At 37.2% G+C, this 18,321-nt stretch overlaps 1 protein-coding gene across 1 annotated transcript; it reads left to right on the forward strand.

Annotated features, from left to right (window-relative positions):
• Nucleotides 1–11,049: 11,049 nt before the first annotated feature.
• Nucleotides 11,050–17,954, forward strand: mlana (melan-A). Its single transcript, XM_039663948.2, has 5 exons — nt 11,050–11,689; nt 12,760–12,863; nt 12,968–13,064; nt 13,318–13,431; nt 17,371–17,954. The coding sequence occupies exons 1-5, from the start codon at nt 11,624–11,626 to the stop codon at nt 17,437–17,439; spliced, it is 450 nt and encodes a 149-aa protein (XP_039519882.1). The 5' UTR covers nt 11,050–11,623; the 3' UTR covers nt 17,440–17,954.
• Nucleotides 17,955–18,321: the final 367 nt, after the last annotated feature.

Here is an 18,321-nt window from a genome sequence, read left to right on the forward strand (position 1 = left end):
CCCCGGTCTCCCCAGTGCTTCGTCAAAGTGATCAAAGTATAGTGTATGCTTTCGAATCAGTACTGTGATGTCATACACCAATCGTCTGTACACTGCAGTATAGTGCTTCGTCAAGGTGATCAAAGTATACGCTTTCGAATCAGTACTGTGATGTCATACACCCAGGGATGTAGTGGAGGCTAAATGCACAAAAGCCGTTTACGCACCTCCCAATATTCGGGAATTGCGTTTACCCACCTCCAAAGTGCGTTTATCCACCTTTCAATTGCGTTTATCCACCTCTAAATATCCTAGTTCCTAAGACATTTTAAATTAAGCTTATGTCGTTAATTTAGTTTCTTTAATTTAGTTAATTTAGTATAGGTTGTTAAACCTAAGACGAACTTTTTCACTCATTAAGACGGTCGAATGCCACCACCTACTGGCGGTTTAGTGTTAAATGTTTAAAAGTAGCATCATTCTTTCTTATATGTAAATTAAAATCAATTTCATAACATTATTTCATGCAATTGTAATTTTTCAGTGTAAATGATTTAATTTGATCAACCCCTAGGGTAACAGCCCTATGGTGTCTTATTATTAGAGATAATTGAATTTATTGATCAAATGTGGGAATTTAAAATGAAATATGAAGCATATACATTTAATAATATTGGGGGAGGGGGTGCCCTTTAAAGGTGCAGAAATTACAATATGGTGATTTAAATATCAAAGCTGATATATCAGTGATGAGAATTTTAAGAATAAGTCAAATTTAAAAAAAATCCGAACAAGCAACTTTTTTACTCAGACAAGTGAAAGGCAGATTTACTTAGCGTATGAAAAGGCTTAATGTCGAGCCCTCCCTATATGTCATCAGGAGACACACATACACCGGTAGGCAGTGGCCCACCTTACCTGGTGACCACGTCTTGGTCCACCAGAATTTATAGTTTACCCACCTCTTTTTTTACAACTACACCTCTGCATACACCAATCGTCTGTACTCTGTACAGTGCTGTCGATCACTGTCTGCTGTATGCTTTCGAATCAGTACTGTGATGTCATACACCAATCGTCTGTACTCTGTATAGTGCTGCTTCTATTTGATCACTGTATATTGTATGCTTTCGAATCAGTACTGTGATGTCATACACCAATCGTCTGTACTCTGTATAGTGCTGCTTCTATTTGATCACTGTATGTTGTATGCTTTCGAATCAGTACTGTGATGTCATACACCAATGGTCTGTACTCTGTATAGTGCTGCTTCTATTTGATCACTGTATATTGTATGCTTTCGAATCAGTACTGTGATGTCATACATACACCCAGGGATGTAGTGGAGGCTAAATGCACGTAAATGCCGTTTACCCACCTCCCAATATTCGGGAATTGCGTTTGCACCTCCAAAGTGCGTTTATCCACCTTTCAATTGCGTTTATCCACCTCTAAATATCCAGTAGGTCCTAAGACATTTTAAATCAAGCTTATGTCGTTTTAGTTTCATATTGTCCACACTCTAAAAAATGATGAGTTGGATTTACTTAAAATATATATGCACCATTTTTGTATCAAAAAAAAAAATATATATATATATAGGCCTATATATTAATTTTTTTCAAAAATCAATAAAAAACAATTAAATGCAACAAATTAGTCCATTATTAAATGCCTATAAATATATTAAAAAAATAGTCTATTAAATAATATCTATTAATTTAAACAAAACAGAAGTTAATTAATGACTTTCCTCCAGAGGTTATGAACGAATCTCTTCAAAAACATTTTAGCAGTAACTACTGGAAAACAGTAAAGATCTACAATCTTTATTTGAAGCTAAACTTTTGTTTAAAGGGTATTTACTTATTTTGATAATAATTTTGAAGGTTTAATTTACTGAATTGTCGCTGTCATATAAGAATAATATTGTGCTAGAATCAAGATTGCCATTATTTAATGATAAATCGTGCACACGGATCTGTAGGCAATGTGCTTTCGAATTTAATATTTGTATGTTAACGTTACCAAAAGTAGGCTAACCCGCGCCCAAGGCCCCCTTTCCCGCGATCCATGTAGGCCTATAGACAATAGAGATAGAGAACATGGGAATTTGTAAGTATGCAAAGTACATTTGTTTTATCCAAAAACAACTCGCTAATAAAGTAGGCCCATAATCTATCCGTGGGAGAGAGAGCGCAGTCCGAATTGGTCACACCGAACGTGTCAAACACGTCGCGTCTAGTTAGACGCTTGAATCTTCCGCAGCCCGCTCAAGTTAAAAATGTTCTACTGAGAAAGACGTTCGCGGCAAACGAGTCACCCGCGACGCCCGGCGCGAATGATGCGTCTTCGCGTCTTTGCATTGACTATGAATGTACTCTGCTATCGCAATTAAATTCGCGTTCGGTGTGAACACACCATTAATGCATATACGAGCCAACATCATGGTCATATATTTTGAAAAAACACAATATATATCTACTCGCGTGCAAAACACTTATTTCATTCGTTAACATGTAGACTACAAATGTTTGCATTCGTAAGAAACGTTTCTAATTGTTGATGCAAAATTTGTAGCAATTCTGAAATTCAGTTAAAAGTAAATTTTTTGACCAAAAATGCAATAAATGATCACGTGTATAGGCCTAAGTACAAAAAATAAGCTTTCCGCTTCTCAACGTCTTCACATGTGTTTCATAATTTTTTGTCTGGATAGGCATCACGGGAAATTGCATAGCCTATATCACCTGGCTCATACAGTTACTTAAAATGATACAATCGATTTACTTAATTTTTATGCAATTATTGTAGTAGTTGACATGCATTATGTTTTTTTTATTATTTTATTTATGCATACATTTAAGTGAACCTAGTAACTTATATTTTTTTTGTTATATGTTAAGTAAACGTTGAAAAGTTAGGAATACTTAATTTTTTATGTTTGATCCAATTACTTTTATAAGTATTGGTTGTTCGGCTGCTTCAAGATCATACATGCTTTCGAATCAGTACTGTGATGTCATACACCAATCGTATGTACTCTGGACAGTGCTGCTTCAAGATCATACTGTATGCTTTCGAATCAGGACTGTGATGTCATAAACCAATCGTCTGTAAGGGAGACCGGGGGCAATTGTAAGGTATTTTACATTTTCCTTAATAACTCACAAACTACTTGAGATAGACTAGTCATCTTTTGATACAAGAAACATATATATGTGCACTAATTAATAATACAATTTATATATTTTCACTTATAAGTACAAGACTAAAATATTTAATTAAATGCAGTGGGCAATTGTAACACTGAGAAATAACTCCTATTAACCCACTTTATCTCAAATAAAAGCATACCTCAAAGTAATCACGTTACTGCTGTTAATTTTAAGAGTTTATATAATATTCCCACTTTGTCAAGCACATATAAAACACACATTATTTTATATAAAAAATGTTAATTGATGATTTGTTAATACTGGAACAAACATTTATTTTAATACACCCTTTTAAAATGAAGTTTTACAATAGAATTTAGTGAAATATGTTCATTTTTTTTTAACAGAAAAGTATGTCAACACACAACAAGCTTATTACAATGGACCTTGTGGCTTCGGGGGCAACTGTAACACAGTGTTACAGTGTTGTTCATGTTCGTTTTTAATCAATAACCTAGGGATAAAATGTATACAAGTTTAAATTGACAGACATCTAAACTTTAGACAGCAGAAGAAAAATACTGTACATCCAAAAAATAACTTTCACACCTCAAAATCAGTTTGTCGTTAATAACTTCTGCTAAAGTTGAAAATGTCACGCTTCTTTTCCACAGATAGAGAGAGAATCCTATTGGGCATGTACAGATTAAGTGTCATCACTCTAGCTTGTTTCTGATTGGAGGAATTGAGTGTGGTACAATTGCCCCCTGTTACAATTGCCCCCGGTCTCCCCAGTGCTTCGTCAAAGTGATCAAAGTATAGTGTATGCTTTCGAATCAGTACTGTGATGTCATAGACCAATCGTCTGTACACTGCAGTATAGTGCTTCGTCAAGGTGATCAAAGTATACGCTTTCGAGTCAGTACTGTGATGTCATACACCCAGGGATGTAGTGGAGGCTAAATGCACAAAAGCCGTTTACGCACCTCCCAATATTCGGGAATTGCGTTTACCCACCTCCAAAGTGCGTTTATCCACCTTTCAATTGCGTTTATCCACCTCTAAATATCCTAGTTCCTAAGACATTTTAAATTAAGCTTATGTCGTTAATTTAGTTTCTTTAATTTAGTTAATTTAGTATAGGTTGTTAAACCTAAGACGAACTTTTTCACTCATTAAGACGGTCGCCTGCCACCACCTACTGGCGGTTTAGTGTTAAATGTTTAAAAGTAGCATCATTCTTTCTTATATGTAAATTAAAATCAATTTCATAACATTATTTCATGCAATTGTAATTTTTCAGTGTAAATGATTTAATTTGATCAACCCCTAGGGTAACAGCCCTATGGTGTCTTATTATTAGAAATAATTGAATTTATTGATCAAATTTAGGAATTTAAAATGAAATATGAAGCATATACATTTAATAATATTGGGGGAGGGGGTGCCCTTTAAAGGTGCAGAAATTACAATATGGTGATTTAAATATCAAAGCTGATATATCAGTGATGAGAATATTTTTTAAGAATAAGTCAAATTTTAAAAAAATCCGAACAAGCAAATTTTTTACTCGGACAAGTGAAAGGCAGATTTACTTAGCGTATGAAAAGGCTTAATGTCGAGCCCTCCCTATATAGCAATGTCATCAGGAGACACACATACACCGGTAGGCAGTGGCCCACCTTACCTGGTGACCACGTCTTGGTCCACCAGAATTTATAGTTTACCCACCTCTTTTTTTACAACTACACCTCTGCATACACCAATCGTCTGTACTCTGTATAGTGCTGCTTCTATTTGATCACTGTATATTGTATGCTTTCGAATCAGTACTGTGATGTCATACATACACCCAGGGATGTAGTGGAGGCTAAATGCACGTAAATGCCGTTTACCCACCTCCCAATATTCGGGAATTGCGTTTGCACCTCCAAAGTGCGTTTATCCACCTTTCAATTGCGTTTATCCACCTCTAAATATCCAGTAGTTCCTAAGACATTTTAAATTAAGCTTATGTCGTTTTAGTTTCATATTGTCCACACTCTAAAAAATGATGAGTTGGATTTACTTAAAATATATATGCACCATTTTTGTATCAAAAAATGTGCACATATCTTTTAAGTAAATCCAACACAGTGCAGGCCATGTGAGATCAAAACAAATCTTAGTTCTGTTAACTTAAAATTTAAGCTCATTGATATATATAAAATAAGACAATTAAATCAGTTGAACCAACCATTTTAACTTAGTTTAGATCTTCAGCTTACATGTCTTAAAATAAATAACATGCAAATCACACACAATAAAGCATTTCACTTTATTATTTATTTAAATTGCATCTTAAAATATATTCAAATAGAAAATAGTTGTTAGAATAATAATAATAATATAAACACAATATTACAGTTTTTCTTGGATCAAAGAAATGAAGGCTTGGTGGGCGGAAGAGACTTCTTTTAAAAATATTAAACAATCTTAGTGTGTGTGTGTGTGTGTGTGTGTGTGTCTATATATATATATATATATATATATATATATATATATATATATATACATATATATTAATTTTTTCAAAAATCAATAAAAAACAATTAAATGCAACAAATTAGTCCATTATTAAATGTCTATAAACATATAAAAAATAGTCTATTAAATAATATCTATTAATTTAAACAAAACAGAAGTTAATTAATGACTTTCCTCCAGAGGTTATGAACGAATCTCTTCAAAAACATTTTAGCAGTAACTACTGGAAAACAGTAAAGATCTACAATCTTTATTTGAAGCTAAACTTTTGTTTAAAGGGTATTTACTTATTTTGATAATAATTTTGAAGGTTTAATTTACTGAATTGTCGCTGTCATTTAAGAATAATATTGTGCTAGAATCAAGATTGCCATTATTTAATGATAAATCGTGCACACGGATCTGTAGGCAATGTGCTTTCGAATTTAATATTTGTATGTTAACGTTACCAAAAGTAGGCTAACCCGCGCCCAAGGCCCCCTTTCCCGCGATCCATGTAGGCCTATAGACAATAGAGATAGAGAACATAGGAATTTGTAAGTATGCAAAGTACATTTGTTGTATCCAAAAACAACTCGCTAATAAAGTAGGCCTATAATCTATCCGTGGGAGAGAGAGCGCAGTCCGAATTGGTCACACCGAACGTGTCAAACACGTCGCGTCTAGTTAGACGCTTGAATCTTCCGCAGCCCGCTCAAGTTAAAAATGTTCTACTGAGAAAGACGTTCGCGGCAAACGAGTCACCCAATTCGCGACGCCCGGCGCGAATGATGCGTCTTCGCGTCTTTGCATTGACTATGAATGTACTCTGCTATCGCAATTAAATTCGCGTTCGGTGTGAACACACCATTAATGCATATACGAGCCAACATCATGGTTATATATTTTGAAAAAACACAAAGCTACTCGCGTGCAAAACACTTATTTTATTCGTTAACATGTAGACTACAAATGTTTGCATTCGTAAGAAACGTTTCTAATTGTTGATGCAAAATTTGTAGCAATTCTGAAATTCAGTTAAAAAGTAAATTTCTTGACCAAAAATGCAATAAATGATCATGTGTATAGGCCTAAGTACAAAAAATAAGCTTACCGCTTCTCAACGTCTTCACATGTGTTTCATAATTTTTTAGGCATCACGGAAAAAAATTGCATAGCCTATATCACCTGGCTCATACAGTTACTTAAAATGACATCGATTTACTTAATTTGTATGCAATTATTGTTGACATGCATTATGTTTTTTTTATTATTTTATTTATGCATACATTTAAGTGCACCTAGTAACTTATATTTTTTTTGTTACACACATGTGTTAAGTAAACGTTGAAAAGTTAGGAATACTTCATTTTTTATGTTTGATCCAATTACTTTTATAAGTCCTATTGGTTGTTCGGCTGCTTCAAGATCATACATGCTTTCGAATCAGTACTGTGATGTCATACACCAATCGTCTGTACTCTGTACAGTGCTGCTTCAAGATCATACTGTAGTAAACCTTAATTATTCTAGTAAGAGGTTTAACAATTTATGAAGGACAGAGGGCACGTCACCACACAGGATTTTAGAGAAAATATATATTTTTATTGACAATCTGATTTAGAAAAATAGTACCATCATATAAATACACATTGAAAGAGGCTCTATCCCACATTAACTCAGCACGCGCACACTAGGACAATCGCGATCCCCAAGTGAACACTGCAAACGTCACTACACTCCAATGGTTACTCCCCAGCCCAGCACAGCACACTAGAACTCGTGATCACACTACAATCCGTTTATCAAGTGGAAAAATCATCGTCCTTGGTCCCGCGTACACAAAGCAATGGGCATACACACTCTAAAATGCGCAACTCTCACATACACATTCACACCCACACATAACTCATGAAATGGTTAAAATATAAAACACTTCCCCGATTTCCAGGCAAATAAGACCCCGCCCAGAGGTCTCGGGGAATGGAATCAGCCGTAATGAATAGTCCACAGAAGCAGCACGCGTTGTTTGTCCGCGTTTGTCCGTCCCAGCCACAGCAATCACAATAATGGCATTAATTAGTCCTCCTCACGCTAGGTTCTCTTTAAGGATCACTGGTGCTGCACGAGTTCTTTATTTTATGCGAGACGCAGCTCTTTTAATCGCTCCAGGAACAAGTGGCCAGCGCTCCTATACCCCCGTCCCACTATTCCTGTTAACTGTGTGCTCTCAATATGCATTATTTATTTATTTATTTTTCTTTTCTTTACTATTGATTGTTTATGTATAATGAATGAAATTGCACGTGATGAGTAATGGAGGTGTGAACATTTGTGATTGGTTGTTTAATGAATAAAATCACCTTGAGTGAGCACATGCTGTGGCTGTGTGTGTGTTGCAAACCAGATACGTTGTTGCGTTTTACTCTGTGAACAGGTTATGGGCCCAATCTGTCAGGAAGTCAAGCGATTGTTTTAGTAGAGCCATGAGTAGGCCTAACGCCAGAAAAACGGAACATAGCGGTCGCTGGTCGCGGCTACTGTTCGACGGAGATGAAAAGAATTATGAACTTTGGGAAGTTAAGTTTTTGGGCCACCTCCGGTTGCAAGGCCTGAAAGAGATAATTACTACGGAATCAGCAGGTGTGGAGACACCGGAAGAAGCTGCTTCAAATGCCGAGGCATATGCGGAATTAATCCAGTTCTTGGACGATAAAAGTTTGTCGCTTGTAATGCGAGAAGCAGCCGACGATGGGCGCGCAGCGTTAAAGATTTTGAGAGACTACTACGCAGGTAAAGGAAAGCCACGAGTAATAAGCCTGTATACTGAGATAACCTCGCTTCAAAAATCAAGCAGCGAGAGTGTGACTGAATATGTTATCCGTGCTGAAACTGCTATCACGGCTTTACGAAATGCTGGAGAGACTTTGAGTGACGGTCTGCTGGTGGCTATGGTTCTAAAGGGGCTTCCTGAGACTTTCAAACAGTTTGCCATCCACATAACGCAATCGGATGACAAGATTACGTTTGCTGAATTTAAAACAAAGCTTCGGAGCTACGAGGACATCGAAAAGATGCGTGCTCCAGTTGGAGAGGATAATGATGACTGTGCAGACAAAACAGTGGCCTGCGAGACCCACCAGTGCTGGCTCAACTGAACGGGCTGCAGCGGATGTGATGTGCTACAGATACTACACCGATGAAGTCTCTCTAGCTAGCTATCTTCGTTGCCGGACAAACCCTAATGGTCTCGAGCAACACAAAGCGTCCCCGTTTCCCTCCGAGCGCGAGAAGCCAATCACGTCCCCCTGAACTTCCCCTCTGCTCTCTTAAATGTCCTCCCGTCCAGGTGAGATCGATCATCAATAAGGACATCTACGAAAAGGTTCAGACGGGCGGAACCAACGCCAAACAACACCAAAAGATACACCCCCACGCCATTCATCACAAATACTGTATGCTTTCGAATCAGGACTGTGATGTCATAAACCAATCGTCTGTAAGGGAGACCGGGGGCAATTGTAACGTATTTTACATTTTCCTTAATAACTCAGAAACTACTTGAGATATCTTTTGATACAAGAAACATATAGGCTATATGTGCACTAATTAATAATACAATTTATATATTTTCACTTATAAGAACAAGACTAAAATATTTAATTAAATGCAGTGTGGGGGCGCAATTGTAACACTGAGAAATAACTCCTATTAACCCACTTTATCTCAAATAAAAGCATACCTCAAAGTAATCACGTTACTGCTGTTAATTTTAAGAGTTTATATAATATTCCCACTTTGTCAAGCACATATAAAACACACATTATTTTACATAAAAAATGTTAATTGATGATTTGTTAATACTGGAACAAACATTTATTTTAATACACCCTTTTAAAATGAAGTTTTACAATAGAATTTAGTGAAATATGTTCATTTTTTTTTTTTTAACAGAAAAGTATGTCAACACACACAAACAAGCTTATTACAATGGACCTTGTGGCTCGGGGGCAACTGTAACACAGTGTTACAGTGTTGTTCATGTTCGTTTTTAATCAATAACCTAGGGATAAAATGTATACAAGTTTAAATTGACAGACATCTAAACTTTAGACAGCAGAAGAAAAATACTGTACATCCAAAAAATAACTTTCACACCTCAAAATCAGTTTGTCGTTAATAACTTCTGCTAAAGTTGAAAATGTCACGCTTCTTTTCCACAGATAGAGAGAGAATCCTATTGGGCATGGACAGATTAAGTGTCATCAGTCTAGCTTGTTTCTGATTGGAGGAATTGAGTGTGTTACAATTGCCCCCTGTGACAAACATAGGGCGACAATTGCCCCCGGTCTCCCCTAATATTGTTTTTTATGACAGTGCTGCCTAACACAATTTAAGACCGAAACAATAATGTGAAAAGTTAATAAGAGGCTTAAATCATTAACAAAAAGATCACGTTTAAACAACATCAGAGCTGGAGCTGGAAGACTACGTGTAAAGTGACACTGATTTCTGTAATAGAACAATATCAGATTAATTCAGTTTCTTCTTCATATGTGGCCTCATTCATCTCCAGATCTGGTTTCTCTGCACAGTCTCCAGTCTGAACTAAAGGATTGGAAATGCTACTGTGCCATCTAGTGGAAAAAGATGAAAAAAGCAGTTAATCTACTGTTTACTGTGCTAAATATAAGTTACAGTTAACTCTGGATATGCATGAACTATATGTAATTTTCCATTTGTGAAACTACAAAAGAACATTTATTAGTTTTATAGCCTGCATCTCATGAGGCAAGGACAAAGCTGTGGCTTTTTCTTGTGCAAATATTTTCAGTTCTAAAAAACTTTAATTGAAGTAAAATACTAATTCAATCACATTTGAATGCATTATAAAATGGTTTATAATGCCTTTAATTCTATTGACTGCAAGTTACACTCCTGCAAGTTAATTCAGTGAATGGCATTTAGTTATGAACTCACAAATTTGACAGATAATCTCTTGCTGTGTGTGTGTGTGTGTGTGTGTGTGTGTGTAGCATGTACAGAGTATGTGTGTGTGTGTGTGTGTGTAGCATGTACAGAGTGAACAGCAGTGATCCTAGTACTGAGTCTTGCGGTATGCCATACTGAACTTGTGATCGATAAGACATCTCTTCGTTTACTGCTACAAAATGACGGTCAGATTTAAACCATGCTAATACAATTCCACTAATGCCAACATTATTTTTGAGTCTATTTAAAAGAATGTTGTGATCAACTGTGTCAAATGCAGCATCAAGATCAAGTAACACTAGAGAGATACAACCACGATCGGATGATAAGAGCAAATCATTTTCTCCCTGATATTATGGATCTTATGGATCTAAAGTCATTACTGCTGTGCTGCTTGGAAACTTCTGGACTTGAAACTTTATTTTTCGTTAGTTTAGCAACTTTTTCAAATAAATACAAAGGGGTTTGGTTCTTTTCTTTTAATAGGTTTGAAAAATAAGCAGATCTAGCTGTTTTTAAGGCCTCTCTGTATGCAGTCGAGCTCTCCTTCCATGAAATCCAAAATACCTCTAGTTTAGTTTTCTTCCAGTTGCACTCCTTTTTACTGGCTGTGACAACTAACCACACACACACACACACACAGCAACTTTACTCTATTTACCCGACAGCTTTAAAATACTATATTTATGGAATTAAAATATGACCAAAATGTCCTTAATTAGTAGCTGAAATAAAGAGACGATTTACAATATCTGCATTAACCAACACCATAAGTGGAAACTGATTTCACACACTTTCAACCAGAGTATAAACATTCGTTTTCTGTCTAATCTATAGTTAAACTGTTTCACCCAACATTAATCCTCTTGATCCGAGGTCAGGTACCGTGGTAAACGCAGGGGGTTAGTCAGCAGACAGTCAGATGGAGTGTGTGAGCTGAACCCGTGACGGTCATGAGTACTTCTCAAGGGCTTTCGGAGCCGCTCTGAATGACACACACACACACACGCTCTCTCAAACAGCAGACGCTCTCAGGAATCACAGCATCAGTTCAGGTAAGATCCCTTTCTCTTCCATCACTGCAAAAAATGCTTTTCTTAATATTTGTGTAAATGATGCAATTTTAATCCTATTTAAAGTAAAATGACATAAGGAATTCTCTTGTTAAAAATGTAATTACACAAGTAATGTGAATAAATTTAATGCTTAAAACAAGCTAAAGTATTTGCCAATGGGGTATTTGCCAATGAAAATCTTATTTCAAATGGAAAACGATTATTTTTCTGACCCCATTGACAGATAATTTGACTTGTTTAAGCAAAAACTAAATTTTCATTTGTATTATTTATCAGGAAACAACACTGAATTTCATACGTCCTTTTATTCATCTAAATGCGTCTTGATTTAAGTATTTTTAGATAGATGGACTGGAAACAAGATGAACATACTAAGAACAGCATTATTTGTGGTGTACGAAACCCATTTCAGTACATTTGCTGCATAGATTGAATTTTATTCAATTCAGATGTTTCTTTCCACTTAATGTTTATTTGTCAGATTTACATCATGTAATGTGAATTCAAAAAAATTTCTTAACATGTCCAGATTATAATATAACTCAAATATAAGAAAATATATTTTGCATTTAAAAAAATTAACTCTATTAAGGCCATAAATAATGTTTTACATTGTGACATTGAGACAATTAAAATATTTTTTTCATTACTGTAATGTAAAAATATGTTATTTCGATTGTAATGTAGTTTGTTGTACGTACTTAAATTTATCATCAAAATATATTTGTACTGAAAAAATAACTATTGCAGTAATGAGAATCAAATACCAATCAAGAATAAAATTCGAAAGTAAAACATCAGTAAATGAGAATATAGAGGTCAAATGTAATAATTACACAATACAATAAATATTCATGGAAATGTAAACATGCTTTAATGTCGGGCAAAATATAATTATTTTGACTTTTGGGGTGAGTTAGACCTGGCCGTGTTTTCCTGAGACTGATCTCTGCATTTATGAATTCATATCTCACTCTATCTTGTATATATTGATGATGAAGGACTGCAGTGTTTGTCATATTTAAGTGTTTATGATCATCATTTTTCAGTGGTTACTGATCATGTCTTACGGTGGATCAGGTTCAGTGTCTCGAGGAGAATTCAGTGTTCATTTCTCCAGCAGAAAAGGAGCAGGATTTATCAGAGCTGAAGAGTGAGAGAAGACGACACACACACACACACACACACACACACACACACCTGGGGAAACTAGATATGCTTCATCTAACGTGAGTGTGTGTATATATGTGTGTGTAGGGCTGCAGGAATCGCATTACTGGCAGTGATCCTCACAGCGCTGCTCATTATGGGATGCTGGTTCTACCGGCGACGGGGCGGGTACAAGATGATCCGGGTGAGTCATGTGACGCACAGGAGGGTCAGGTGATCACGCATACAATGATGTCATAACGAGATGTCAATATTCATAAAGCTAAAATAGTGGGTTTGTCATGATATTATATTCTTTAATTGGGGCAAAACGCATGAAATCTTTTTTAGACAGTAGTGATAAGATGCTGTGGGGTTTCCAGAAGTCCAGCTGTGATGATAGTGGGATTGGATCCTGTGACTCTTACCTCTCGGGTCCCGATGTGTGTGTGTTTCAGAATGTCAGTGGTCAGTCGTGGAGAGAGATGATGAGGACGGGTCAGCACAGTGAGTCTGGATCTGGAGAGGAGAACAAAGTGGCCCTGAACGAACTCCGCAACCTGCGACCAGCGGTACAACACACACACACGTACACACTCACTCAGTCACTCACTCGCTCACATACACACACTCAACACACACTTACTCTCTCACACACACTCACTCACTCTTACATCTGTTTTTCTGTCCTTCAGTGGTTCCTTCTACAAATCAGTGTTTTTTTTTTCTTTCTGCCACATTTAGTTTCAGAGAATAAGACTAACCAAGCTCTTATTACCCAGAATTCCAGAGGGGATAAAGGAGGCATGTGACCCGCTGAAGGGCAGAAAGACCTTTAGTTGGCATCATTACTCATGATGTGGGGATTACAAACAACTGGAATGTGTGTGCGACTGTGCGTGTTTGAGTTTGTATGTGTGTGAGTGAGCGAGTGTGTGCAAGCGCGTGTGTGAGAGTGAATGTTTGATTGTATGTGTGTGTGTATATATGTGTGTGTAAGGGTGTGTGTGTGTGTGTGCATGTTTGTGTGAGTATGTGTGTTTATGTATGTGCATGTCTGTGAGTGTGTATATGTATGTGCGTGTGTGTGAGTGTGTATGTTTATGGGTGTGTATGTAAATGTGTGTTAATGTGTATGTGTGGGTATGTGAGTATGTAAATGCATGTGTGTGAGTGTGTATGTGTGTGCATGTATGTGCATGTGTGTGTAGGAGAGGGTGTATTTGTGTGAGTGTATGTGGATGAGTGAGTGTGTGTGTGTATATATATATACACCGGTATGTATGTGAGTGTGTGTGTGTGTGTGTGAATGAGTGTATGTGTGTGTGTGTATATGTATGTGCATGTGTGTGTACATGTATGAGGATGTGTGTGTGTATGAACTACAGAAACAGACTCATTTACTTGCAGAACAAAAGACACACTCTCATTTATCTGCAGAACTACAGACACACTCATTTACCCGCAGTCCTACAGACACACACTCATTTACCCACAAAACTACAGACACACACTCATTTACCCACAGAACTACAGACACACACTCATTTACCTGCAGAACTACAGACACACACTCATTTACCTGCAGAACTACAGACACACACTCATTTACCCACAGAACTACAGACACACACTCATTTACCTGCAGAACTACAGACACACACTCATTTACCCACAGAACTACAGACACACACTCATTTACCTGCAGAACTACAGACACACACTCATTTACCCACAGAACTACAGACACACACTCATTTACCTGCAAAACTACAGACACACACTCATTTACCTGCAGAACTACAGACACACACTCATTTACCTGTAGAAATACAGAGACACACTCATTTACCTGCAGAACTACAGACACTCATTTACCTGCAGAACTACACACTCATTTACTTGCAGAACTACAGACACACACTCATTTACCTGCGGAACTACAGACACACTCATTTACCTGCAGAACTACAGACACACTCATTTACCTGCAGAACAACACACTCATTTACTTGCAGAACTACAGACACACACTCATTTACCTGCGGAACTACAGACACACTCATTTACCTGCAAAACTACAGACACACACTCATTTACCTGGGGAACTACAGACACACTCATTTACCTGCAAAACTACAGACACACACTCATTTACCTGCAGAACTACAGACACACACTCATTTACCTGTAGAAATACAGAGACACACTCATTTACCTGCAGAACTACAGACACACTCATTTACCTGCAGAACTACACACTCATTTACTTGCAGAACTACAGACACACACTCATTTACCTGCGGAACTACAGACACACTCATTTACCTGCAGAACTACAGACACACTCATTTACCTGCAGAACAACACACTCATTTACTTGCAGAACTACAGACACACACTCATTTACCTGCGGAACTACAGACACACTCATTTACCTGCAAAACTACAGACACACACTCATTTACCTGCGGAACTACAGACACACTCATTTACCTGCAAAACTACAGACACACACTCATTTACCTGCAGAACTACAGACACACTCTCATTTACCTGTAGAAATACAGAGACACACTCATTTACCTGCAGAACTACACACTCATTTACTTGCAGAACTACAGACACACACTCATTTACCTGCGGAACTACAGACACACTCATTTACCTGCAGAACTACAGACACACACTCATTTACCCGCAGAACTACAGACACACACTCATTTACCTGCAAAACTACAGACACACACTCATTTACCTGTAGAAATACAGAGACACACTCATTTACCTGCAGAACTACACACTCATTTACTTGCAGAACTACAGACACACACTCATTTACCTGCAGAACTACAGACACACTCATTTACCTGCAGAACTACACACTCATTTACTTGCAGAACAACACACTCATTTACTTGCAGAACTACAGACACACACTCATTTACCTGCGGAACTACAGACACACTCATTTACCTGCAAAACTACAGACACACACTCATTTACCTGCGGAACTACAGACACACTCATTTACCTGCAAAACTACAGACACACACTCATTTACCTGCAGAACTACAGACACACTCTCATTTACCTGTAGAAATACAGAGACACACTCATTTACCTGCAGAACTACACACTCATTTACTTGCAGAACTACAGACACACACTCATTTACCTGCGGAACTACAGACACACTCATTTACCTGCAGAACTACAGACACACACTCATTTACCCGCAGAACTACAGACACACACTCATTTACCTGCAAAACTACAGACACACACTCATTTACCTGTAGAAATACAGAGACACACTCATTTACCTGCAGAACTACACACTCATTTACTTGCAGAACTACAGACACACACTCATTTACCCGCGGAACTACAGACACACTCATTTACCTGCAGAACTACAGACACACACTCATTTACCTGCAGAACTACAGACACATACTCATTTACATGTGGAACTACAGACACACACACACACACACACACACACACACACACACACACTTACCAGGAGAACTACAGACGCACGTTCATTTACCTGCAGAACTACAGACACACACTCATTTACCAGGAGAACTACAGACACACACTCATTTACCTGGAGAACTACAGATACACACTCACACTCATTTACCTGCAGACCTCTACACAAACAATTATTTACCTGCAAAAATACACACACACTCATTTACCTGCAGAACTACACACACACACCCACCTGCAGAACTACAGACACTGTTTCCATCCAGTAGAACTACAGACACACACTCATATTCATTTACCTGCAGAGCTACAGACACACACGCACTCATTTACCTGCAGAACTAGATGCACAATCATTTACCAGAAGTAGACACAGACACATTTACCTGCAGAACTACACACACACACACACAAATTTACCTGCAGAACTACACACACACACACACACACACACACACACATATTTGCCTGCAGAACTAAAGACACACACTCATTTGCCTGCAGAACTACAGACACACTTATTTACCAGAACCACACACACACACACACACTCATTTACCTGCAGAACTATAGACACACTCATTTACCACCCATGACACACATTTAACATTCACTGAACTCTTCCATTGCACAAACGTTTCTTGACAGTGGGAACTTTATTAAAATGTTCGGTAACGCTTCCTTTTATAGTCCAGTTACCCATGTAAATACTATGTACTTATTTAGTAACTACAATTACTGGGTAATAACTAGTACTAACCCTGAACCTACCCCTGTTCCATGTACTTACCTTATGTTAGCCAGTACTTTCTAGGTACTGCAAGTACACTTTAAGTACTGTACTGTAAAATGAAGCGTTACCAAATGTTCTTGGTCAGACCTGCTCACTGAGGCTCTCCATCATCTGTTTGCACGTCCCTCTGGACGGAAGCTCCTGATGATGTTTGTAGTTTCATGCGTTGCTCTTCTTCATGATAGTTTACTTACAGATGCTGCTGTCTCTCCTCCAGATTCCCAACGCTCCTCCAGCGTACGAGAAGCTCGTCTCAGGGCCGTCTCCTCCTCCTTACTCCCCATGAAGAGCTTAATTTGCTGGAGAGCAATCGAGGAGATCCTGAAACGTGTGTTTAAGGGCAGGATGAACAGAAGCATCGCTCAACCCCTGATCCTGACGATTCACAGCAGAGCTCAAGGACTGAAGAATCTCTCGCACCAAAGCGCCTTTTAACAGAATATCAATGGTCAGACTTGAAGCTAATGAGTTTAAATAAAGCATTTAAATAAAGTTCTAGTTTACTTCAAGGTATAAATTGTTTAAATACCAGATTTTGCAAGTTTATTTCTGCACACATTCACGTTACTGATGATTTTAAACTAATCTTTTTCAAACATATGCACTTCTTTCCAAATGTATAATTGTAAGTTAACAACCGAAATGAAACTTGTACCCTCATATTCCTCGCCTTTCCCAGAAAAGCCAAGTTTCTATGAAGAGATGCTGAGCTTCTTAAAAAGTGAACGGGCATCACTGTTCAATGCAACGCAATTAAACAATTCATGTAAAGAACAAAGACTGCATTTGTTTTTCCAAGTAAAGAAAAAGAAAGGGTTTGAGAGCTGATGAAAAGCTATTAAATAAATCAGAAAACTAAAATGTAATTTTAATAGTGCTGGACAACAATTAATCGAATTCAAAACCAAAGTTAAAGAAATATTTGCATGTGGATACTGTATATATATATGTGTGTGTATATATCATTTATAATATAAATAAATAACACATTTTTTTCTTAAATATATACATGCATTTGTGTGTATTTATATACAAAATAATTATACGTTTAGGTGAAACTCGAAAAATTTGAATATTGTGCAAAAATTAAATTATTTCAGTAATTCAACTTAAAAGGTGAAACTAATATATTATATAGATTCATTACATGCTAAGTGAGATATTTCAA

The sequence above is a fragment of the Pimephales promelas genome, chromosome 19, assembly GCF_988280905.1.
Source record: "Pimephales promelas chromosome 19, fPimPro1.hap1.1, whole genome shotgun sequence".
Classification (NCBI taxonomy): domain Eukaryota; kingdom Metazoa; phylum Chordata; class Actinopteri; order Cypriniformes; family Leuciscidae; genus Pimephales; species Pimephales promelas.